We start from the raw sequence: 26,201 nt of genomic DNA on the forward strand, positions 1-26,201 counted from the left end.
ACAGGCAGGGTAGGACAGGCAGAGTATAGCACACACAGACAGCATAGGACAGGCAGAGTGCTGCCTGTGTGTGCCATACTCTGCTTGCCCTATGCTGCTTGTGGGAGGTGAACCTGGCAGGGGTTTGTTGTGGGAGTTTGTTAGCAGTTGGAAATAGCCATTAAATGGTCCCTAAGGTGTGTAATTATGTACTGGGGGTTGCTCTGCTATCCACAGGGGAGGAGGAGGCATATGGAATTTAAGGGTATATCTTAATATGACATAATTCTTTCACATATGAATGATGGTTGATATCCCCACAGTAAGGACCAAGCATTTGGGATTTTGCTGTGCTACCACCATTGTGATAAAATAGGTGTGGTTTGAAGTGGGTGTGGTTTCAAAAAGGGGAGTGGTCAAAACTGGCTTCCATTAGCGGCCCTCCACCATGTATGCTAGAGAAATTCCGGCCCTCGGCACTGTAGAAGTTGGACAGCACTGCTCTAGACGAAGGGTGCAGTCAAACTAATTTGGCATTTTACATAATACAAAGTTTGATGGAACCGGAAGCATCAAAAGAGTTAGAGTTACTGTCCCCCGACCTGAGTGCTTTCAGTAATTCAGAGATGTCAATCTTGCAGTAGGGCCCTAGTTAGAAAAGAAGGGGTCCCGGTAATACAGTAAAGTGACAGCTGCTGAGTGAGGTTGGAATTGTATAAATAAGGAATATTTGTAGATTGTAAGCTCTTTTGGGCAGGGCTCTCTTCACCTCTTGTATCGGTTACTGATTGCTTTATATGTTACTCTGTATGTCCATTGTATGAAACCCACTTATTGTACAGCGCTGCGGAATATGTTGGAGCTTTATAAATAAATGTTAATAATGATAAAATAATAATTCGACCTTCAGTCCTCCAGGTGTTGTGTAACTACAATTCTCACATACACCTGATGGCTTTAATTTGTTAGTGGGATGCTGAGAGATGCAGTCAATAAGAGCTGGAAGGCTGCAGGATATATGTATTTAAAGGAACAGTAACATCAAAAAATTAAAGTGTTTTAAAGTAATTAAAATATAATGTGCTGTTGCTCTGCAAAAAACTGGTGTTTTTGCTACAGAAAAGCTACTATATAAATAAGCTGCTGTGTAGCCATGGGGGCAGCCATTCAAGCTGGAAAAAAGGAGAAAAGGCACAGGTTACATAGCAGATAACAAGTAGATAAGCCCCATATAATGGGGGTTTGTCTGTTATCTGCTATGTAACCTGTGCATTTTCTCCTTTGAATGGCTGCCCCCATGGCTACACAGCAGCTTACTTATATAAACTATAGTAGTCTTTCTGAGGCAAACACACCAGTTGTAGCAATGCAGGGCAGCATTACATTATATTGTTATTACTTTTATACACTTTCATTTTTTGGTGTTACTGTTCCTTTAACTTGCAAAAGAATACAATATGTTGTGCCAAATTTCTTTGTTTCTCCCTAAACCCAGACCAGCAAAACTAGTTCCAAGTTACTGTGACCCAATAGGCAAGCTGGAAGCAGAAGTCACATGTTCTAGGGTCTTCTGCTAAATTGTTTCAGAAGTCAGAATCAACAGTGCAGCAAATGTATGCCATGAAAAAAAGATTCTGCTATGGCTAGCAATTACATTTCTAGCTGAAGGCTTTTATTAAATGTAATTGCTAGCCATAGCAGAATCTTTTTTCATGGTATACATTTGCTGCACTGTTGATTCTGACTTCTGAAACAATTTAGCAGAAGACCCTGCCTTCAGAAAAAAATGTTTAATACATGTCTGTAGGAAAGTGGCTTAGAAAGACATTTTTTTCTTTCATTGCTCAGACAAGAAGAGTTTTTGGGTGGAGTTACCCTTTAATAAAAGCCTTCAGTCACTCACCTGCCAGTGAGCTCAAACAATGGGGACAGAAGAGCAGTGGAAGGGAGAAGGGAAGAGTGGAAGGCACTGCAGAGCTGAAGACAAAGGGGGCACCTTACCTACATCAGGATCAAATGGGTTGGATGTAAAGAGAGGCATGGCTGCTGCTGTCTGTGTCCCGGGAATTCCTGCCTCTCCCTCTTTCCCTGACCCGCTGCTCTCTTCTTCCACTAAAGTAGCGGCTCCAGCAGCAGCAGCATCTGATCTCTCACAAGGGTCCACTCAGCTCCCTGTGCCAACGAGCATGATGGGAAACAAAGCTGGCTACGCCACTGCCTGTCAGAAAAAAACAGCAGAAGCCGGGATTGGTTTCTCTGTGGAAGCTTGAAAAAAAAAATAATGTAATGACAATCTTGAGACGCAACCCAGCCTCCTGTTGTAGTCACTGGAAAACGCAAGTAATACGGAAGTGAATAGCTGAAGATGACGCTTGCAGTAATACTTGGCATCGGATCCCTAAGTTTCCTCAGGAACGGAATTCATCGACGCTCCCTAAACAGCAAGGGCTGTGTGCGCAGGCGCAGGGGGAGTTTGCTTCATGTATTGGGTTTGTTTTGCCCGCAGCTATGTCCCACTTGTGCGTTTTTCATTTACTACAAGGTTTTTGGATTCGTATTACATAGTATGACTCCAGATATTGCCGTCTCAAGGTGATCCCAACACGTATAGGGGATAACCGCACAAAGTATAAAAAAAAATGTTTTTTGCCTAATTCAGGAAAATCTACCTTTCCAACATATAGTCATCAATATGCCTGTGCTTTTAAAGTTAACTATAAATATAATTGTTACGAGAATAAAATTGTTTAAGAATTATATATAAATATTTACACTGGATTATAGATTCTGTGGCTTTCTAAGGTTCATAACTTCGTTATTGTTTGTCATGGCACACATGATTTTAGAAGGGCTGGGTTATATATATAAGTTCTAAGTTGCGGTTAAAAAAAAAAAAGATATATATATATATATTTCAATCCAAATGGTGTCCGCATTCCAAGGCTCAATATTCTGCAGGGTGCTAGCCAAAATTATGTCTTGTATAGAAAATAATCATCTGTGGCCAGCACACCCTTTAATGTTTCATCAAAATTTTTTTTATTGTAGATATATTGTTAAAACCAACGTTTTCGGTCCTTATTAGGACCTTTCTCAAGGATAACATATATATATATATATGGACAGAGAGCCGCACACACAAGCCGCACACACTTAACGATAAAGTGAAAAAATTTTATTAAAAAAAAATCCAACGTTTCGAGTACTAACTGTACTCTTCCTCTGGTTTGTCCCTGAGGAAGAGTACAGTTAGTACTCGAAACGTTGGATTTTTTTTGAATAAAATTTTTTCACTTTATCATTAAGTCCTTGTGTGTGCGGCTCTCTGTCCATATATTGTCTCATTTTAGCCAGCACCCAGGGCAGTTGAACTTTTATAGGGTGTGCTCCACTCTTCCTTGTATATATATATATATATATATATATAGTCAAGATGTGTGTCTGCACTCTAAACCATTTTTAATAGGTGGTTGCAGAAGTCAAAATAAGCAAATACCTATAAACAGGTGCAGCACACCATTTCACAGCTATTCTATTTATTCGTTTACCGTGGGTAAATAGAAGAATTACTGTGAATTGGTGTGCTGGTCCTATTTATAGGTATATATATATATATATATCGAACCAAGAGTGGCACTCTGCTTCAGTCTTTGTCTTGGGTGCAAGGTGAATGGTTTAAATATCGGAAAAAAGAGCAGCAACACCGAGTTTATTGCAAAAAAATTACCGTATTTTCCGGCGTATAAGACAACTTTTTTACCCCAAAATATCTGTGCCAAAGTCGGGGGTCGTCTTATACCCCGGGTACTGCAACTTGCTTCCTCATATGTCCGGCCAGGGCCAGGGCCGCCGTAATTGGTGGCCAGCGGAGAATTCGATTGGTTGTGCCCCGTGCGTACGTACGCACGCACGCACGCACGGGGCGCAACCAATCAAATTCTCCGCTGGCCACCAATGACGGCGGCCCTGGCCCTAGCCGGACATATGAGGAAGCAAGCTGCAAAAAGGAAGGAGGAGGTACTGTAGCTTGGATGTAGCTTGGATGGGGGAAGCTGAGGGAGGCCGGAGGAAGTTGCTGGGGGGGGAGGAAGCTGGAGGAAGTCGCTGGGGGGGGGTGCTGGAGAAATTCCACTGCGCTGACTTGTACATTGCTAAAGGGTAACTTTAGCCAAGCACTATTCACAAGCAATGATTTGTTTCTTTATGGCTGCAACACAGAAGTGACATTCTGATTCGTTTATGCTCCATGTACACTCACAGCTGCCTACCTGCATGATGTATTTTTTAGGGGGGCCCTGGTTACCAATGTTTTAGGGGGCCCTGGTTACCAATGTTTTAGGGGGCCCTGGATACCAATGATTTAGGGGGCCCTGGTTACCAATGTTTTAGGGGGCCCTGGCTACTAATGTTTTAGGGGGCCTTGGCTACCAATGTCCTGTGTGAGCACTCTAACCAATGAAAGCAGTTGTATAAAACAACCAGCCAGTCGCCTGGCCTTTGGTGTGCGTTGGAAGAGGGGTAGTCTTATACAGCGAGTATATTCCAAACACTATATTTTAACTGGAAAAGTTGGGGGTCGTCTTATACACCCAGTCGTCTTATACACCGGAAAATACGGTAGTTGTGTATTGAAAAGTGCATGAACAGGCTGTTCATGCATTTTTTAATACACAACTAATTTTTTTGCAATAAACTCTGTTTTGCTGCTCTTTTTTAAATAAATATATATACATGTATATACAAACCTACCAGAAGCATGTTTACCCAGCAACAAAAATCTAAAAATGTGTTTATCAGAATCTAAAGGACAACTGGCAATATTTACCCAACAAATATAAAATCTTAGCAGCAGGCTGATAGGCTGACCAGTCAGTATTTTAGTGAGCCATTAGCAAAGTGACAACACCACAGTGGTGTAATGTTAATGATATGTGTGATTGGAAGGTGGAGTTGGGCTGGCATAAGGGAAGAAAGCAGCTGGTCACGAGGAGTGGTGTTGGCCTTCAGCCACAGAGTTTAAGGATAATCGTGCATTGTTTCTCCAGACGCCAGAGTCAGGGGGAGCTGAGTCAGAGGAGAAATCATGTGTTTCCACACTGGATTGCAGCTGGCTCTGCCTTGCCATGCTTTAGAGATACCAACCAAATGCCAGTTGCCTTGCCTTTGCCCTGCAGTCTTATATTGTAATACCCCGAAGAGATATGTAACACAATGCAGTCATTCCTTTTCACAAGTAGTGGGGAACTGATTTAGATTTAAAGTGTTTATACACGCAAAAAAACTGTAAATGTAAGCAGTTTTCTAATATACATTTGTTACAAATTTTCAGATGCTTTTAAGTTATTTGAAAATGTAATTGGCATTAAAGGGGTTGTTCACCTTAACATTAACAATTTGCTTTTGGTTTTCATTATTTGTTTTTTTTATGGTTTTTCAGATATTAAGCTTTTTGTTCAGCAGCTCTTGAGTTTGGTATTTCAGCAGCTATCTGTTTGCTAGGCCAATTTACCCTAGCAACCAGGCAGTGCTTTGAACAAGAGACAGGAATATGAATAGAAGAGGGACTGAATAGAAATAAAAGAAATATACAAAAGCAACAAAGCGATAATCTTTTTGGCTGCTGGGGCAGGGTTGGACTGGGGGCTCCCGCCCTAGGGGCCCTGCAGGTGCCCCCACAGGTGCATCCCCTAACCCTCCCCCCGCAGGGGTCCCCCGAACCCCCCACAGGGTCCCCTACCCGACGTCCTCCCCTGAGCGCACGATTTTTCCCGGTGTCTATTGCATAGTTGCTAGGAATAGGACATTCTATAACATACTAAAAGTTAATTTAAAGGTGAACTACCCCTTTAAAAGCAGTATCTTTTTATGAACATATATTGGAAGGTTCCCTGTTGAAAGTCAAATTAGTTGCTGTACAAATGTTAAAAGTCAGGTTGTAAGAAATCAGTACACCCCTTTTGACTCCACAATATGATATTCCTCCTGCTTGATATGAACCAGGACACTGTTTTTTAATATCATATTTAGAATTTCACAACGTTTGTTAAATCCATCCCCTTTGGTTAACTAAATAGAAGAAAAGTGTGGTTGAATTAACTTCCACAAGATCTGTGCTGTCCCTCTGGAGCCCTTTGAGTTGGATCAACCTGCCAAGGGGTTTTTCTGGCTCCTAGCCCATCTGTAGCCTCCACAGAGTTTTATTTTTCATCAAGATTACTGTATGTCTCCAATAATGAGCCTCTCTTCAGTAATGATAATAAAAATTACATTAACTCCTTGGCCAAATAACTGAGGATGGACCCCCTTAGTTTTTATGGTGTGCAGGTATTATAACCAATGTCTACTTTAGAGTAGTTGTGCCTCTAGTAGTATTCTGTCTGTGGAAACAGCAGCTAGTAACTTTACAGTGGCCATTGTCTTCGGCCTGATATGGGTGGATTCAGTAGTAGCTGTTTTGAGCAGATCACTAGTAGCAGGCTGTATTTAGTATGCAATATGCAATAAAAGCAAAGTACAGGACAGAGCAGAGCTATAAGCATTAGTAAGAAAAAGGAAAATACCTTAAAAAAGTAATTTTAGAAGAAGCAAACTGACCCAGGATTGTTATTCTTACTAGGCAATACTGGAGGAGAGCAGTACAGAGTCTATTAGGTTCCTGCTCCCTACTGAACCTCTGGGCTGGTACAGTATATTCTGTATATAAAATACAACATTTATAGCTGCAATCTTTAGGCTTCAGTTCTCAGTAGTCATTTCTTTATTAAACTTGTCCCAAAACCTGTACACTAGGGGGCAGATTTACTAATCCACGAACGGTCCGAAGGCGTCGGAATGCATTTTTTTCGTAATGATCTGTATTTTTGCGGCTTTGTCATCGGCGTCGCAACTTTTTTTGTATGTTCCGCGACTTTTACATGGCCGTCGCGACTTTTTCGTATATTTTCCACGATTTTTTCGTCGCCGTTGCGAAAAAATCGGATTGGTTTTTCCACTGTTTACAATCGCTCAATACGAAAAAATTGCGACGGCGTCGAAATAGTCGCGCAAAATACGATATAGTCGCGTAAAAAACGATAAAGTCGTGGCGGCGACGAAAAAGTTGCGACAAATACGAACAAGTTGCGACGAAAAGACGGCTAAATTTTCGTTTCCAATCTGAATTTTTCCCTTTCGGGATTCGGATTCGTGGATTAGTAAATCTGCCCCTAAAAGTGGCAGTTTTCTTAGCTTAATTGACATGCAGTCTATTCCAATATCACCTTATTCTCACTATGGTGGACTTTCTGCAACCTTTCTGCTAGTCAGATTGTATAGAAGCTGCCAAGGTCATATATTCGTAGTGGTTTTCCAAAAACTCACAGTAGGAGTAATAGCTACTATACTCTTGTGGATTCTCCATGATGGGCTGCCTTACTCCAGGGAAATATAACACTGGTGACGGAGGAATTAGAATAGAAGAAAAATTGTTGGTGTATTTCAGGATCACTAGGTTTCCCAAAAAAGGGGGAATACATTTATAACCTTGATGTGGATGATGGGAACTCTTGGAGATTATCTACATTATGCTGCTTGTACAAACCATTCACTGTATAAAATCAGCACAGTGTACTGTATGATGAGTACATAGGTGAACTGCTGTGCTGCAAACTAAAAAGGAAGACCCTATACCTATATAGCGCTGCTTAGCTTAACAATAAAATCACATTACCAATAATATCTAATTCATAACACTCAATCACAAGCAATTTGTGAATTCAGAATCTTTGATTTTTTTCTAGCAAATTGGAGAGCCATTCTGCATAGTTTGACTTGCTCAGCTTGATTTCCTTATTATTATTGTAAGGTTTTAAAATAAATATACTTTCCAACATAGCTCTGTACTTGCCACTTTATGTAATAATAACAATACTTCCAATGGCTTCTTTTTATTAGAATGTTACGCTGCAACTGTATAACACACTGGTCAACTTGTTGAATAATGTCATTAAATCAAAGCAGGTTCGGACATGTGTAACTCCGTGACGGTAAAGCAGTGGGAAATACATAAGTATTGTTGTGCAGGAAGGAAAAACATTCTATTATTTCAGTGTGAGGTACAGTATGCGCAGAGTAAAACCCTGACCAGCTCTCTGTTGGTGGCCTACAAAGTTCTGAAGGATAATTTAAACATTTACAACATGCCACAAACCTCAGTGCAGTAACATCTGTTGTTTGAATGAGTGTATAGACTCACAATCCTTTCATGTCTGGAAAACGGCAGGTGAAGGTTGTGTGCAACTAATTAACATAGCTGTGCCCATTCCTCTCAAAACACCACTGAGAAATGGAGAAGGCTGCTAGAATAGGATGAAAAAAATAAATAGAGAATATAGTTCATGGCAACTTTAAGTATTACCTTCCCAATTTATTGACCTTCAAGTCAAATTATAGTGGATATAATGTTCCTACCTCTATTAATTACCAAGCAGTACTTGTCATGCATTATTGCAGACTGTACGCCCCTTGATGGCTTCCATGGGTACCGTCTTATCACAGGGAGCTTGTCTTATTAGTATTCTAGTTTATCATGGCTTTTCTTGTTTAGTAACCTAAGGCTGAAAGTTGCCTTTTTAAAATGATTGCTTGTTGAAGCCAAGCAATTGCTGTGTCATATTCATGTTAATTTATCCTCTGTGGACCACTGTGTCTTAAGATTTTATTACTGTTACTTGTAGAGTTACAATATTTCATGTCTTATTCCAGCTTGTGTTGCTTTGCCTATTGGATATTCTTAAATAACTCCTATATAAGTCATACTGTTTATTGCTATTGCACTGAGCAGGACAAGACCCTACCAATGACCGGCTCCTCCCTTGTGCTCTATTATTGGAGGGCCTGTGTGTCATTTAACTTTAGATTTGTGTCAGCTCCAGCTGTCAGCCTGGCTTGAAGCTGCAGCCTTACTAGCAGCCTGTGTCTGTGAAGCCATGGCATCAAGCGATGATGAAGGTTCTGTGGAAGAGAAGGAACATACCAAGAAAAAGATCGGTCCTTTGGCCACAGCATGGCTCACCTTTTACAACATTGCCATGACAGCTGGGTATGTACTTTTGTTTGGCCAACTTTATCCATTTGTTCATGGCTTAATTTCATGCCTGTAGAAATGTACAGTAATGTGATTGCCTTGAGATAATTATATCATAACTATAGTAAATACTGATTGTATGATTGTACACATGGCTACATTTTATCTTTGTTTGAAAGTTTAATGTAAACTTCAAGGAACATTAATGCTTAAGGGATATGAAGTGCCGTTTCCTTTCTGGACTTCAGAAGTGAGGGCTGGATTGTATTTCCCTTGAAATCACTAGAGGAAGAACCCGTAGAGAAGCCTGGCACTAAAGCTAGTTGAAGCTCTTAGCTCTTCCTTACTAGACATTACTAAATGTTCATAGGAATTCAGGTTTGGAAGTTTGTAATTGAACACCTCATATGTTTCCTCCACCATTGACAGCTGTGAAATATAATCCCCTACTCATGGCTTCAATAGCTTGGTATCACAATAATGGGTGGCATAATTGGCGAAGAGGAGCTAGTCTGTCATTTCAGCTGTTTGATCATGGTGGTTATATAACAACCCTTTCTATGAAATTGCATAGAGGGAGAGAAAGGTGATGGGCTCAGTGGAGAACTGTAAGTTGTACTCCTGGCTTGCCTTGCATTTCCTAATACGGTGCATTACAGCAGCTGTGTCATCCTATTGCCGGTCCCTGTGGTTAAGTATAGCATGATCCAAAAATGCCAGTGGGCGGGGAAAGTGCTTCCCTAGGCACATTTTACAGTAACTAAAGCATGTAGCCCTTAACATAGCTGTGAGTCCAAAGTGTAATCATGCTAAAATAAATCAGGGTCAGTTCCCATTTTGTTTCTACTAAATGGTTAGGGTAGTACAGTTATGATAAGTATTGTTCTTTTATCACCTGCTATATATGAACACATGTCCCTGTCTACTGTTAGGAAAAGCATTAACTATGCAATTGTTTTCTATAGAATGATACCGGATTCAACATTTTTTTAAATATGGTGGCCAAGATGTATAAAAGTGAGGTTAATAGATGAGCTGCAAAGTTATTGCACAGTTTGTATTAAAGAAACAAATTCCCTACTATATGGAGTAGTAAGAATTACTTGTTAAGACATGTTCAACATCTTTGACCGATTTCTGACTCTCATCAGGGACAAACAGAACATTTTTGTGTGTCTACAATTGTTATTTCTTGAAGATGGTCAGATAATGAACCAGATTCAATTTGACAAAAAAAAAAAAGATATCTCCTAATTCAGTTCCCGATTTCCCTCAGACAGCTATTGATTCACACAATGAAATAAGGGTTTTTTATGAAACTTAAATCTGGCCCCAAAATGTTTGAAATAACTAAGAATTTTTAGGCAAGTTAGTTTTACCATGGATTCTTTCAAGCCAATGATCCTTTTGAGTTTGAGAGTGCAGGCAGAAAACCAGCTGTGGATTTCATGCAAATGAAACAGCTATACAATATTTCGTAGTAGCCGATGGCCAATTTTAATCATACTGCCCGGCCATCTGGGCTTGCAGGGCAAAGTGCTGTGGCCATTTCAACAGATAATCCTTTGATCCTGTTAGGTTAAGAATTATCCCTGGAATTAGCACCGCCCTGAATGTGGTGGTAATTCCACAGTTCCCTTAGTGGGTTATGTCAATAAGCGAATGCCCTATGAACAATACACTAATGTAATTTTTGATACAAGTGGTGAAAGTGTACTCAGTCTAAAGAAGCTAGCAGGAACTTAAACTCTATTCACAGCAATGCACAAGGTACTGTGTGCGTGTTTTGACGCATCGGGCTCAATGGCAATGGACACAACTCATTTTTTGGCCACAATGTACAGGTATGGGATCCCTTATCCGGAAACCCATTATCCAGAAAGTTCCGAATTATGGAAAGGCCGTCTCCCTTAGACTCCATTATAAGCAAATAATTCTAGTTTTTAAAAATGATTTCCTTTTTTTCTGTAATAATAAAACAGTACCTTGTACTTGATCCCAACTAAGATATAATTAATCCTTACTGGAGGCAAAACAAGCCGATTGGGTTTCTTCAATATTTAAATGATTTTTAGCATATTTAAAGCATGGAGATCCAAATTATGGAAAGATCCCTTATCTGGAAAACCCCAGGTCTCAAGCATTCTGGATAACAGGTCTCATACCTGTACTAAACTTGCACTTTAAACACTGCATTTGTAAATGAGCATTTTAATCTTTTGCAACTGTTTATATTTATTTTTATTCAATGCAATCGTTTTTCCCCCTGATTGTACTATTACTGTACTGTACAATGGTACAATGCATGGTTTGCAACTGTTTAATTTATTTCATTATGAAAATTATACAATTTTATATACTCAGTTATAAAGGGATGTGTTTTTGGAATTTATGATGACAAGGGTTGTGGCCCAAACCTTTATTTTGTAAATCTGTTTTGTTATACTGTTTGTATGCTTATAAGGCAACTCAAGTTTTCCCATGCTGTTGCAGTTGTCCATATAAAATGTCACTTGTGTCAACTCACTTCTTATGAAATGTATTGCTTATAATGTGGCTTCTAGACAGGATACATGAAAAATAACAGGCAAGCAGTAATTACAGAACTGTTGAGGAGAATTCATCAGGAAGGCAGTGAGACTGTGGAATGAATTACCTGGTGATGATGTGAAGGCAGATTCCTTAAATGTCGTCAAGAAAATAGCCGGAGCTACAGTAATATCTAGGGATATGGTCAGTTTTATATAATAGGCCAAAGGTGTCCATTTTAACATTGTAGAAGGGTTGAGACTGTTGTTGCAGTCTTGGAAGTCAGCTAAGGCAGCTTGACATGGACTTGGATGTTTAATCTGTGGAGACAGGTTTACTATTGGATACCCAGAAAAGTAGAATGTAGAGAATGTTGGAAAAAGTTTACCATTAAATATTAACCTCAAAAGTAGAAGATCTGTTATTTGTTCACATTATTAGCTCTGTGTAGGATCTATGTTACTCTCGGTACATTCACATGTATATTAGTAATTATTATTGCCATATTATATCTTAATTATTGCCATAACTAATATACTATGGGAATATCTCTTTTGGTTGCAGTATGACTCCGAAGAGCAACTGGAAGCCCTCCAGATATGGTTGAACTACTAGTACTACTAACTAGTATTCCTTCAGATAGCATTCTTCTGTGTACGTATTTTTAAGGAAGGATATGTTTACAGGGTAACCCTTTTGAAATAAAAAATAACAAAAGTGGTATAAAGGTGATACCTTTATTGGCTAACTAAGATTCCTTTTTCAAGCTGATTAACTAAAATGTTCTGAAAGCTTGCTATGGTTATCTTAGTTAGCCAATAAAGGTATCACCTTTATACCACTTTTGTTATTTTTTATTTCAAAAGGGTTACCCTGTAAACATTTTTGACTGGCTAACACGGTACATCACCTTTTCCTGCACTCTAAGGAAGGCTATGAAGCAGAGTGCCAAGTTGCGCTAGAAATAGCCAGTTACTTACTAATATCAACACACTGGTATTAAAGCTATATGGTTATTGATGGAAGAATTATTTTATTAGTTGGAAAATATACAGGTATGGGATATATTATCAGGAATCCCATTATCCAGAAAGCTCTGAACTATAGGATGGCCATTTTCCATAGACTCCATTTTAAACAAAAATTAACATTTTTAAAAATGATTTCCTTTTTTTTCTGTAATAATAAAACATCACTATGTACTTTGATCCTCACTAATATATAATTCATTCTTACTAAAGGCAGAACATCCTGTTGGGTTTAATTAATGTTTAAATGACTTTCTGGAGATCCAAATTATGAAATGATCCCTTATCCAGGAAACCCCAGGTCATGAACAATCTGGTTAACAGGTCCCATACCTGTACTTGAAATGGTATTTGTTTTCGCTTTAATTTTTCTATACATTTTTACAGAAACATACAAGACTATATCAGTTTAAATAAGAAATAACATATAAATTGATCATCTGTGATATATGGAAGTGCCCTATCTTTATGTGCATAAAAAAGTCATAAAAAACACAACATGAACAGTTCCCAGACTACATGACTATTTAAGATCCATATCACCAAAAAGTTTGACTGCAAGTATAGTGTGCAAAGTGCAATATCAGATGCCAATCGCTATGTTTTTGTCCACTATTGCAGCATCATTGCATCCAAGCTCTAAGTTGCTCCACCTGCAATTGCATCCAATGCGTACAAGAACATACACAATTGCAAGTCAGGATGGTGTTTCTTCCATCATTCAACTTCACAATATAGATGTGTTTTCTTTTGGAACCATAGAGCTCCACAATGTTCAGGGTAGCAGTAGCTCCAGGGCTCCCCAGGGTTCAGTAGGCGCACTTGTACACAATTAGTTCATGCTGTGGCTTCCCTTACTGGTTAAATGGTTTCCCATTGGCATTCATGGATATTTATGGGAAAGAAAAGCTGGTTGTAGGGCTGTATCTCGTGCTTTTTGAGAACTTGCTGGTCAGTTGCGCAAAAGAAATTTAGAGTATTGCTGTTTTACCATGCAGATCTGACTATTGCTTTGTTCCCGTTAGACGCTCCACATTTCACCTTAATGCTGACACAACAGAATAGCCTGTTTTGTTTCTCTCCATTAAACTGCTGTTGATGTTTTTATGGGTTTATCCATACTGTAATACCTGAGATAAAAATATATATAACCCTAAGGTAAAAGCCATTTCATACACGGAATATGGAATCTGTAGAAATCACTAGAACGATTTCCGTTTTCATATCAAGTTATTTTTATTTTTTACAGAGGTTTCGTATAATAAATCTTAATACTCTAGGTCTCTATTTTTAGAAAAGGTGTCGTACATCAAGTCCAGAAATGCCTGCAAATTGTGTCTTATGAAATATGTCTTTTAGATTTAAAATTGTAGGCATTGTAAGTATAAATATTTTTTTGCGTTTATCTTTCTCCCCTCCTTGCACTTGATTAATTTAGGAGAGAGCTGTTATTATTCTTTATTTATATAGCCCCAACATATTCCTCAGCACTTTATGGAGATTATACATCATCTCCATCAGTCCCTGCCCAAGTACAGCTATTTCTAAGTCCTAGGCTATGGAGTATTGACAGTGGACAGCTTCGCTGCAATTATTACAGTGTTGGAGACCTCAGCTCGATTCCGACAAGCACATTTGTATGACTGGACTCTACTTTCCTCTCAAAAATATGCAAGCAAGTTTATTGTCTCCTGATGAAATCAAGCATAGTGTATATGTAAGCTAATGGTAGAACTTTTAGATACAACAAGGAAGGGAATGACATAGATGATTAATGATATCTAAATCATTGTATAACCTATCATTAATTAATGGATAAATGAAGGATAATAATGATTTCTCTTGTTTTTCTAATTAAACATGCCTAGCAAATCTGTAGAAACCCTACTACCTGTGGTGGTTTCCTCTACAATAAATTGCTTATCATTAACAGAGCTATGAATTTTTCCCTTCTGGTATTTGACTTCAATTTTCTCCTACAAGGTGAAATGGTTGTCTAGATTCACAAGATTATTCACAAGATTTTATAACCTCCCTGATAATTGTTTTCAGCCAGATTCTGTTTGGGCAGGCTATTGGTTTGGGCTCATGCACAATTCAAAAAGTCTGTTACTTATATGGCCCTGTGTATGACCAGCTTTACTAAGAAACTGTTTTTGTAACAGAGCCGCACACATAAATATATGCAGTCGGGGAGCTTACCCCATTTATTGAGACCCATTGATCAACGTTTCGGGGGGGATACACCCTCCCTTCGTCAGCTTTACTAAGAGTCACAAGTAGCTTAGAATACATAATGGATGCATCTTTATTAAAGGAGAAATAGAGCTCACTACAGTCCACCAGGAGCAAAATTCTACCGCACTTCTTGACTATTACAGGAAAATATACAACCATTTATAGAGAATATATACACACAAATAACTTTTCATTACCTACTTTTGGATATAATTGGTCACAAAAATGTTTATAAATATATGCCCTATAGTGAAGGTTGCAAACCTGTGCCAATACTACTAGACAGGCATGTACTGATTACTTCTAAAGAAACTCTCATTTTAAAAACTTATTTTAAGCTAATAAGTTTGCGTTATTGTCAAATGTATTATTTATAAAGACAAATTTATAAGTTTAAACCTTAGCAAAGTCCTCTCCCTTCGTTCTGAGCCAGAAGATATTAAACAAGATATCTGAGAAAGTGAGAAACCAATTTACACTTACACTAGTGAAATCCTTAGCACAAAATTGTCAGTTGATTAACACCCTACATAACCCACCGGGGGAACTAAATACCAATGCTTTCAGAAAATGTTTTTAACTTGTGCCCCACAAAGTAATTATTCTCTTCCTTGGGAATGTTAAAATCTTGAGTAGAATATTGAGTAGAATTATTGGTGAGGATAATTTCAGCATGAATTATAAATCCTGCCATAATGTACGTTTTTTTTTATCCATCAAAGTTATCACAACTTTAACTCTGAGTCAGCCTGTTAAAAAAGATTGGTGAGTGAAAAAGACATTCCAAACAGGTCACTTGAGGATACAGTAGGTGCTTTTAAATTTAGAGCAGTAGTATTTCCTGCAGATGTCCTTCAGATACAGCGAAGCAAGACAGAAAGACTCAGGGCAAATTGGAAGGGGTCCATGAAGTTAGTGATAAACCTGTGTACTTTGTATAGTGTTTATCTTTACTATAAAGCCGTGCTTCACATACTTAAAGGCTAACTATTCAAAAGAGAGAGGGTTTTCTTGCAGCCTTGATTTTGTTGTTGGTCTAGCACAGGGATCCCTAACCTTTCATACCCATGAGCCACATTTAAATGGAAAAAGTGTTGGAGAGCAACACAAGCATGAAAAAGGTTCCTGGGGGTGCCAATAAGAGCTATAATTGGCTACTTAATAGCCCCTGTGTGGACTTGCAGCCTACAGAAGGCTCTGGTTGGCATTATACTTGGTTTTTATGCAACCAAAACTTGCCGCCTTACCAGAAATTAAAAAATGAGCACTTACTTTGAGACCACTGGGAGCAACATCTGTGGGGTTGGTGAGCAACATGTTGGGGAACAGTGGTCTAGCATATACTGTATGGGTGAGATATGCTATTAGTAAGGGATTGCAGGGATTGTTTACAATTCCTAGGTAAACCACTAGGTGCAAAAATGGGCAAATGCTACAGGCTTGCTTATATTCTACTGTCATGTGCAAATTGGATTTAAGATAATGGTTTTGATCTATAACTAACACAAGACAAAGTAACAATGGAGTGGCTTCCGAACAAGAAGGCTAATGTCTACTAGTGTTCTGGGCAAAGCCTTTATCAGTCCAATCGAGAATCTGTGGGTCTTTTTCTAAACTGTACAAGCGTCATCTGACTAACCTGAACAACCTGGAGACAGGGCAGCTTTATGGAACAAACCTGCCCAGGTTCATGGCAAGATCTCATTGGTGGGCCTCCACAACCCCAAGGATATTGTCTTACAGCTTGAATCTAATACATCATGCAACAAAGAAATGGTGTGGTCTTAACGAAATAGACCTGAGGTTTGGTATGTCCAACTGGACAATCAATAATGGAAGTAGATAATCAAAAACAATACCATCTTTTATTAGAATGTAAAGTAAAAAAAGAAAATAATTTAAATTAAAATATTGTAGAGCTCTTTCACTTGATCAAATAAGGGGTCTGTCATTTCTGGGGTTGCTTCAGTTCAAAGTTATAGCAGTTGAAAGGTTTGATGGTGGGGCCCTTGTACTATTGGACCATGGGCAGAAAGCCAATTTATTAAAAAGGTCCTGTCTGGAGATAATGTAAATACAATTGCACGGCACTGTGTCAAAAGGTGAACTCTGTTTTCAGCCTTGATATATACTTCTATACAAGCTGTAACATTCCCCTCTGGTGAACTCTAGTCTAGATTTGCCCCAAAATGTCATGTATAAAAATGGTAACTGATGCAAACATACTAACCCCAGTACCTGATGACCTGAGGATAACACTTTTTTTTTAACTATTTCAGCTTGAAAATCCAACACTTCACTGACCACCAAAAGTGATTCTTACCTATTGGCCAATAGTGGAGCATTATAAAAAATAAACCAACTACATATTTCATTATGCTTAAATATAATATAATCTTTCCCATGGAAAACCATCTATTTTTAGCCTTGTCAAAAACAAAACTCACCCTCCTTCCCTGCAATGGGAGCAACTTTACTTCTGTTGCTGAAAGTTGGGGCTGTAATTGAAATAAAATTTTTGATGAATTAAAGAGATATTCCCAGGACATAGGGTGTGGATAGTCTGCAACAGTCAGATGAAAGGTTCTTGCTGGTGTGTCAGTATTGCTTTAAAGTTAATGCCATACCAAAACTTCTTGCTCAGTTATGTCACTGCAAGGGGCAGAAATATCACATAACAGTTGCATTGTGGAGAACCGGAAATATATTATGCATAGAATTCTTGCATATAGATAAAGTGAAGACAAAAAAAATAATCAAACAACCCATTTCTTGGATGCACCACTACCCTTGTCAACCAAAAAAAAAAAAAAAGTATCTATAGTACATTAAATATGTAACTTTTAATCTTCTATTAAGTTAAAATAAGTGAATCTGCCAATTAAAAGTAGCAGGAGTTATTCCTTTTATACTCAAAAGTACAGGGCAGTTTTAAGAGTAACGTGTAATGTGTAAATCATTGAGGCGGTAGTTAAGTTTACTTTTAGTAGGTTATAGAATGCCCAATTCAATTAGGCTTTATTTTTAATTTGTTATAGTTTTTTAATTATTTACCATCTTCTTTCAAATGGAGATCACTGATCCTGTCAGGCAAAAACTATTATTCTATGGGGCTACAACTTTGTTGTTATTCTTAGTTTTAATTGCTTATCTTTAAATTCAGACATCCGCCATTTGTATTTCAGCTTCTCATTCAAACCACTGCCTGGTTGCTAGGGTAATTTGTTTTTTTGTAAGTCTTTATTTTCATTTTCACTTTTTGCAGGTAGGGATACAGAAAGGAAAAAGGGAGGGGGGAAAATACAGAAAAAAAAGGTAGCATTGGTACAAAGGCATGGCAATTTTCCCATTGCTGTGTTATACATCGCGCATGGTATGCATAACATACACAATCTTTCATATTGCTAAACATAACTCTTGTTATGGGAAGCTGCCTAGGTGGTAGGGGAGGGAAGCAGGTAGGCTTAATAAGGTGCTATTCTCTTGTCACTTGTTGACCTTTACTATTGGTGCCTGTTATTGAATATATTATTGTATAGTATAAACGTTTCCTGTTCTTGTTTACCTCTTATCTTACTGACTTGACCAGTCTGTTGCTAGGGTAATTTGGACCATAAGGGCTGTGACAGACGGGGAGATTGGTCGCCCGCGACAAATCTCCCTTGTCGTGGGCGACTAATCTCCCCGAAATGCCATCCCACCGGCTTGAATGTAAATCGCCAGTGGGATGCCATACGCGGCACTGTGATTTCCCGAAATCACGGAAGTTTCCTCTCAAGACAATTTCCGCAATTTCGGGAAAACGCGGCGCCACATATACCATCCCACTGGCGATTTACATTCAAGCAGGTGGGATGGCCCTAAACCAGATAGCTGCTAAATTTTCAAACTAGAGAGCTGATAAACAAAAAGCTAAATAACTCAATTAACAACAATTAATAAAAAAATAAAGACAAACTGCAAAGCGTCTCAGAATAGCACTCTCTACAGCATACTAAATGTTAATTTAAAGGTGAACAACCCCCTTAACACTACATCTACACAATTACTGACTACATTATATATTAAGGGGCACATTTACTAAAATTAGTTTTTTTTCTGGCCTTGAAAGTCGCATAAACTCTACATGGTATAAATTCTAATTAAACTCAATCATTGCTGTATTTATAAAATGCCCCTATGTATGCCATAACTAAGTCTACCTTAATGTCTCATTACTGTCTCTCATATTAATTGCTAACAACACTTTAAACATGTTTATTACATCAGCCCGGACAGACGGCTCATTAGCCAGAAAACATCACTGATAAAAGGACAAATGATATGTAAACACAGCAAGTGGAACATGAAAACGCACCACCAAGGGCACTGAGCATAATGTGGCCATTTCCACCCAAAAGGCTACTTATGTGCTTTGTGCCCTATGGCTCCAGGGATAATGATGTTTCTTCTTGAATGATGGTTTATGCTTTACTGAAAGTGCACAGTTTCACTTGGCAGGTGGTTTTGTTTGTTTAAGTGGATGATTCCCATTTGCCTTTTTTTAAAACATATTGCAAATTGTTGCTGAGCGCCCATTTCTCATGCCAGCTCTGAGGTAGTAAACAGAATGTGCTCAGAAGCCGTGAAATGTAGGTGAGCATATGATTAATGCTTGAGGAAGCTGCACTTGTCAGTGGCTCTGAGCAAAACATGGAGACAGTTTTACTCCCTTCACACCGGTGTTATTTTATTTAAATCATTACTTGAAGTCCTGGCATCTGCAGCCTCTGAGCAGTGCGTCTTGGAGGATGTTGGGAGTTGAAGGCCATAAGCAGCAACATGGTAAAAACCCCTTCTACACTTTATATTTATAACATCATTCATTTACAAGAAACCTTAAAGAAAAACTATACCCCAAGAATGAATACTTAACCAACAGGATAGTTTATATAATATTGGGTGGCCTATTGAAAAAATCTTGTCAAACTGAAATATTGTCCTATATATATATATTTCCTTGAGCCACCATTTTGTGATGGTCTGTGTGTTCCCTCAGAGATCAGCTGACAGGAAATAATGCAGCTGTGTGTGGGAGTAAAAGACAGAACTTTGTCTATTAATTGGCTGATGTGACATAACACGTATGTGTGCCCGTGGTTTGTTTGTGTGCTCTGTGAATCCTATGATCCCAGGGGGCGGCCCTTAGTACTTAAAATGGAAGTTTTTAATTAGGCTTACCCAATGGCACATACTACAGGTACTAAAAAGTGTATTTTTTATGAAAATAGTTCATTTAGATGAAGCAGGGTTTTACATATGAGATGTTTTATACAATGTATTTTTATAGAGACCTACATTGCTACATTGCCTTCAGAATAATAACCTGTGCTCTCATTACCAGGAGTGTACACCCAAAATTATATCATTTGTAAATGTAACTGCAGCTGAAAGCTTTTTGTTTCTTATTGTTCTGACTTTTGACCAATGGGAAACCCCCCTAATTAGCCAAGTCTTTGTTTTCTTACATTGCCATGCTTCTGCAACATTTTTTTAGTAGATAGCAAAGAATAATAAGGGGCAGACAGATACTGCATTCAGTAGCAATTACTTTTCCACATCACTCTAAAACAGATGAAAATGTGTAAAGTCGTAGATTGAAAAGCGACTTAGAATGACATAATGACATTGATTGGATTACACATTGACCAGCTGCACAAATACGTAAACACTTCCATGCCTTTATATGTGAGACTACAGGGTTAACGGCCTTAAGGGCTCTGGCACACAGGGAGATTTGTCGCCAGCGACAAATCTCCCTGTTCGCGGGCGACTTATCTCCCCGAAATGCCATCCCACCGGCGAAAATGTAAATCGCCGGTGGGATGGCATACGCGGCAGCGCGATTTCAGTGAAATCGCGGAAGTTGCCTTGAGAGGAAACTAGCGGGCGACTAATCTCCCCGTGTGCCAGGGTCTTATACTTTATACTGTATGATTAACACTACGGGGGCTGATGGGCTCCTGTTTAATGCATATAGATGCAGTATGGTCATTAATTAATTATGGTAATTAATATATATATATATATATATATATATAATTATATTGTTATCCTATATCCCATAAGTTAACTATAGGTAAACCAAAAACTATGTTGCTGGGTCCATAATAGATAAAATATATATACTGAGCATATGCTGAAGAAAAGATTTTGCAGAACATTCTTTGAGTGGCGAAGCAGGAATTTCTTCCAAATACATTGCAGAGCTCCCACGTTACACATTATACTGTGCTAAGCTGTGCAAGTGCTGACTGTGCTGTACAACAGGTGTCATGTATCAGGTGTCCGACAAGCTTCATTACACTTTTGTGCATAGTACATTTGTCAAATAAAGATTTGTAAGTGTCTGGTGTTGCACCAGGTAATATTACTGGTAGCGTAGTTACTGGTCTCAGGTAGCAGTCAAGGTTCGTGTTGAGCTTAATTGAGGATTATGGGAACTGTAGTTTTAACTAACAGCTTTTAAGCACTTTTAGATAGCATCTTCAGATTATATGCTGTACCACCCACACTAAGGAGTGACCTGATCAAAATCAGAAACATGTGAGGGCTTATTTAGTGACAATGTGCAAGAAAAAACACCAGACCCATGCCACCATGTTTTTTACCCTGCTGTCAGCGTCTCAGATGGACCTTTGTTCAGGAGGGGTGGGCAGATAAGTTGATAATATTTTACCCTATGAAAAACACACATAGATATCTGTTCTTGTTGGGAGCAGGTTAAATTATTGAGAAGAAAATTTCCACTAAATTTTCCGCTAAATATTAAGATTCAGTACAAATTGCACTCAGAGAAGTTTTAAAATTATGATTAGCTTCTAGTCTGATTCCTGCATGTCCTTCTGCCAGTGCTGGATCTGTGATTGGAGTAGCTTTAATTGGCGTACCATATACTGTATACTACGCACATTATACTGATTGTAGGCAATAGAAGGGAAGAAGCACATCATGGGTTCTCTGTGTCCACAGATACATCACTTACTTAAACGGAACTATTGTTAAAAGTAATATAAGCGTCATCTCATGAAAATAAGAAACTTTCTATAATCAATGTAATATTTTGTGCTATTTGTATAATAAATATAGTCTCCACTTTCCCCCTCTAAGCAGTCTGTCTCTCTACATGCAGGCTTTGTGTCACAGTTAGTTATTTTAAAAGGCAGTTAGCTCTAATACATCGTCCATTGCACCAGTGTTTTTGACCTAACAGTGATATGATTAAGCAACAGTAGGGCTCATTTGTTGCATAAAATTGGGCATGTCGTTGCAGGCACTGACATCACTAATTAAAGGCAAGTATGCCTTAACACATACCCCAACATCATCTCGTAAGCCCAGTCTGTTCTACTTCTAATGAATTGTGGGCAAGTGGGCCTATTCATGTAAGGGAAACTTACTCCAGGGTTCCCACTGTGGGCTATGTCAATGGGTGCAGCAGACATAATTATATCCAAAATTGCAGTTTGCACACTACTCTCACATTTATAAATGAGCCATTGTACAGTATCTTAAGAGCCATATTGTTAGCTTCATACACATACCTCCCAACTGTCCTGATTTTCACAGGACAGTCACTCTTTTAACACCTCACCCGCAGTCCCAGATTCTTATTAAAAAGTCCCTTATTTCCCTTTGATCTCCTGCACTGAATGCCAACAAATCGACAAAGTTTCTCAAACTTAATTAGATAAGTAGCTTTTGGCAGAGCCCAGAATACTTAACACCTGTACTGAGATACAACTGTAACTAATAGGCTAAACAGGTCTCCTGGGGGAACTGAGACTTGCTGCTTAAAGGGCAATTTCACCTTTAGCAAAACTGTAATAACACATAAAACAAGACCCCATGTTTGGAGGTATGCATACATGCAGAACCAGGGAACCCATTTCCTTGAATATATAAACATTGTTCTCCACTTAGACACTTAGAAGTGTCAAAATTATAATGTCATTGTTATTTCATAGTGAGAACCCTGTACTGTAAGGTAAATGGCCAATGACTTGGATATAGTTACTGTAATAATAATAATCCTAATGAGGATTAAGTGTGTGCAAGTGTTCACTAGTCAAATCAATGCGGATACCATGGATATGTTCATAGGATAGACTGCATGTAGCAGTAGCTTGAGGGCACATTTATGAAATGATGATCATGCAATAAGACCTAACTGCCTGGACTGCATGACATATCATTGCATATATGCAGGCTTTTATTAAGAATACACTATTGGGCGTGATGGGTGAATACTGCATTATCCAGCCCTTTTATTTTCCCAAATCTAAGAAACTATGTTCTAGAGCAGGGACCCTTTTATACCCCTGAGCCACATTTAAGTGGAAAATGTGTTGGGGAGCAAGACAAGCGTGAAAAAGGTTCCTGGGAGTGCCAATAAGTTGCTATAGTTGGCTACTATGGACTGACAGCCTACAGAAGGCACCCCCTAATGCCTACAGATGGCATTATACTTTGTTTTTATGCAACCAAAACTTGCCTCCTTACTAGAAATTCAAAAGTGAGCACCTGCTTTGAGGCTTCTGGGAGCAACATCCAAGGGATTGGTGAGCAACATGTTGCTAGTGAGCCACTGGTTGGGGATCACTGGTCTAGAGTGTGCAAAGCAAACTATATGGCAGCTTCAGATATGTCAAGGAGGAGTAATATCAAACTCTCCTCCTTGACTGGAAAAATACATGCTTATTAAATATATGTCATATATTTTCCCATACCACATATACCCAATTTCTATGTTAGTTACAATATATCTATACCATAGACTTTGCAGTTATTTAACAAACCCACAGATGTTTATTGATACAGCTGAATTAGGCTAGTCATGCTTGGCAAAAGCCAGACAGTAACTATCCCCATGAGGCCACAGCTGTGTAGCCATCTGGGGCTTTAGAATGTATTGTCCTTTCCATTTCAGCTCTAGATATATTTGTGTTGGCACTCCGCATATACCACCTATAAAGTAGAGAATTGGCCTATTCTTAATAAATATAATAGGCACAGATAGTTTCATATGTTTGCAGCAGTGTAACATATGGTGAATAAAAGTACTGGGTAATTATATTCTTCTGCAGCTTAGTGGTATAATGGATGGAAGCTTACTGTTTAGAAGCGAGCCTTCATGTGTACAAGCCTGCTGTGTATTTAGCTTCACAAATAATAGGCTCAGAGTAATAAGACTTTACTGTTATTAAAGGCAAAATATACTGCTAGCACAAGGAGATGGAAATAGATGCAATCACTTTATGGCGGTTTGAAGCTGTTAAAGAAATTGTTTTTTCTTCTTGAGAAATAGGATATGCACAAATGGAGATAATGTTGTACTCTAATGTATGAGGCCTGACACTTTTGCCCCTGATAAACCCCAAGATGCAGGCTCTCTGGTTACTCACATAGCAGTACAGGTCAGTGATTGAGTAAAGATGGGCAGACAGGTTTACCATTTGCCCTTTTATGACTAAATTCTATGAACAGCTGTCAATATATACATCTCTATCAAGTCATACTGCCAGTCAGGCTTGGGGGATCTTGTCCGCACTGATTGTCCAAAAAGAGGAAACCAACCAATAACCCTTGAAGTACAAAACGAGTTTACCCTTGACTGTAAGCTATGTGCAATATGGTGTAGTTTCAAAAATACAAAATTGAACTTTCCCCCTGTTAAAGTCAATGGTACTTGTCACTATTTCTATTCCCTATCTTGCCTTAAGATGGCCACCTTTACTCTGCTTTATGACAGGATTTCTACATATACTGGGTCGGAGTTTTTGAATAATGCTATAAATTTTTTAACTTGTCCAATCGACTGAAAGACCAATCACCATGGTACGAAAATTGTCAGGGCGATAATTCTGAGCCCACAAACAGGTTTCCGAAAATCATAGGAAACCTTGTTTGTACAAATATATCAGTGCATGTATGGCTAGCATTATAAAAGGTGCAAAGTTTCTTAGACATCCATATCAACAAATCAAATATTTGCTTTCAAACAGGTGACTAGTATGTGTGGCCTGATTGGTTACTATAGGTGATTAGACCAGCAGCAAACTTCGCACCTTTTATTACATTCCCTTCTCTGAAGCAGTGCACTAATTTGCAATCATTTCAGCATATGATTCTTCTTACAGAGCATTATTAATAGAATAATATGCTAGATTATCAGTATGCAGTTATTGAGCCTCCATTAAAGGTGCGATTTACCTTTAGTTTGAGTTTTAGTATGTTATAGAATCGCCTATTATTAGCAATTTTTCAATTGGTCTTCATTTTTTTAATTTTTATAGTTTTTGAATTATTTGCTTTCCTCTCCTGTCTCTTCCCGCCCCCCACACACATGTGGGTCACTATGGGGAGGGGGCAAAAACTATTCTATTATGAGGCTACAATTTTATTGTTACTTATTATTACTATTATTTACATGTATTTATAAGGCATCAACTTAATCAGAAGAGCTGTACAATAAATGAAAAAAGAAATACAGATTAACAGACAAGCAAACAATAACCGAGTACTCTCTAATATCTCTCTATTTGGTTCCTCTTCTATTTATATTCCTGTCTCTTATTCAGATCACTAATTTGGACCCTAAACATGTGTAAACCAAAAGCTCAATAGTAAAGACCAGTTGCAAATTGCCTCCGATTTTCACTGTCTGCATCATAATACAGGTTAATTTAAAGGTAAACTATCCCTTTAAAATGCTTTAGTTACTGAGCCTGCACTGAAGAAGGCTACCGCAACTTACCCTTAGCAAATGTATCCTTCTGTGGGTCATTCTCTATGTTACTCTACTCAAATGTTACAAGCTAGGAAAGCAATAGAGTTAGCAACAGTCTCAATATTGGCATCAAAAGCTTAAATATAATCCCACTGAATCCTTCTCTGCCAAACATTCCATCATGTCTCAGATCCTGGCTCTCCTACAAGATCTGTATCCAACTCTGTCACCTGCAGAAAGCTCTCATAGAGTAGCATTCTTCAGCCTTTGGCTCTACATCATTAACTAAACTACAGACTCTCAGCACCACCCAACCAACCATCTAAGGAGCTTCTGTGGCTTCTGGGGAGGAATAAACTGAGCTCTGGAAAAGCACAAATTGAGCTTCTGGAGGCACAAAATTGAGAACTCTGAGGGCAAGTAAATGTTTTTGCTACACTGGAGAGAGTTAAGACTTTTAACTGTTTGGGCCTCTGGGGCTATTATTTTCATAGTGGCTGGATTATTTCCATAGCACAGTTAAGGAAACTGCATCAAACTGCATCAAATGCACATATTATCCTAGTCTAAAAAAACAATACATAGTTACATACAT

At 38.5% G+C, this 26,201-nt stretch overlaps 2 protein-coding genes across 5 annotated transcripts in view; one reads left to right on the forward strand and one right to left on the reverse strand.

Annotated features, from left to right (window-relative positions):
* Positions 1 to 2,420, reverse strand: part of stam (signal transducing adaptor molecule) — a 32,558-nt gene extending 30,138 nt beyond the window's left edge. Inside the window, exon 1 of one of the 4 annotated variants that reach the window (XM_012964454.3) lies at positions 1,985 to 2,419. Coding sequence is in view for 3 of the 4 variants with exons in the window: in XM_012964453.3 (XP_012819907.1) it covers positions 1,981 to 2,020 (40 nt within the window). In the remaining variant the exon portion in view is untranslated. 4 annotated transcript variants of the gene reach the window in all.
* A 6,445-nt stretch (positions 2,421 to 8,865) lies between these two features.
* hacd1 (3-hydroxyacyl-CoA dehydratase 1) overlaps positions 8,866 to 26,201 on the forward strand; it is a 34,412-nt gene continuing 17,076 nt past the window's right edge. Inside the window, exon 1 of the mRNA XM_002939003.5 lies at positions 8,866 to 9,058. Coding sequence (XP_002939049.2) covers positions 8,946 to 9,058 — 113 coding nt within the window. The 5' untranslated portion in view covers positions 8,866 to 8,945. The remainder of the gene's footprint in view (positions 9,059 to 26,201) is intronic.

Source organism: Xenopus tropicalis, chromosome 6, assembly GCF_000004195.4.
Source record: "Xenopus tropicalis strain Nigerian chromosome 6, UCB_Xtro_10.0, whole genome shotgun sequence".
Classification (NCBI taxonomy): Eukaryota; Metazoa; Chordata; class Amphibia; order Anura; family Pipidae; genus Xenopus; species Xenopus tropicalis.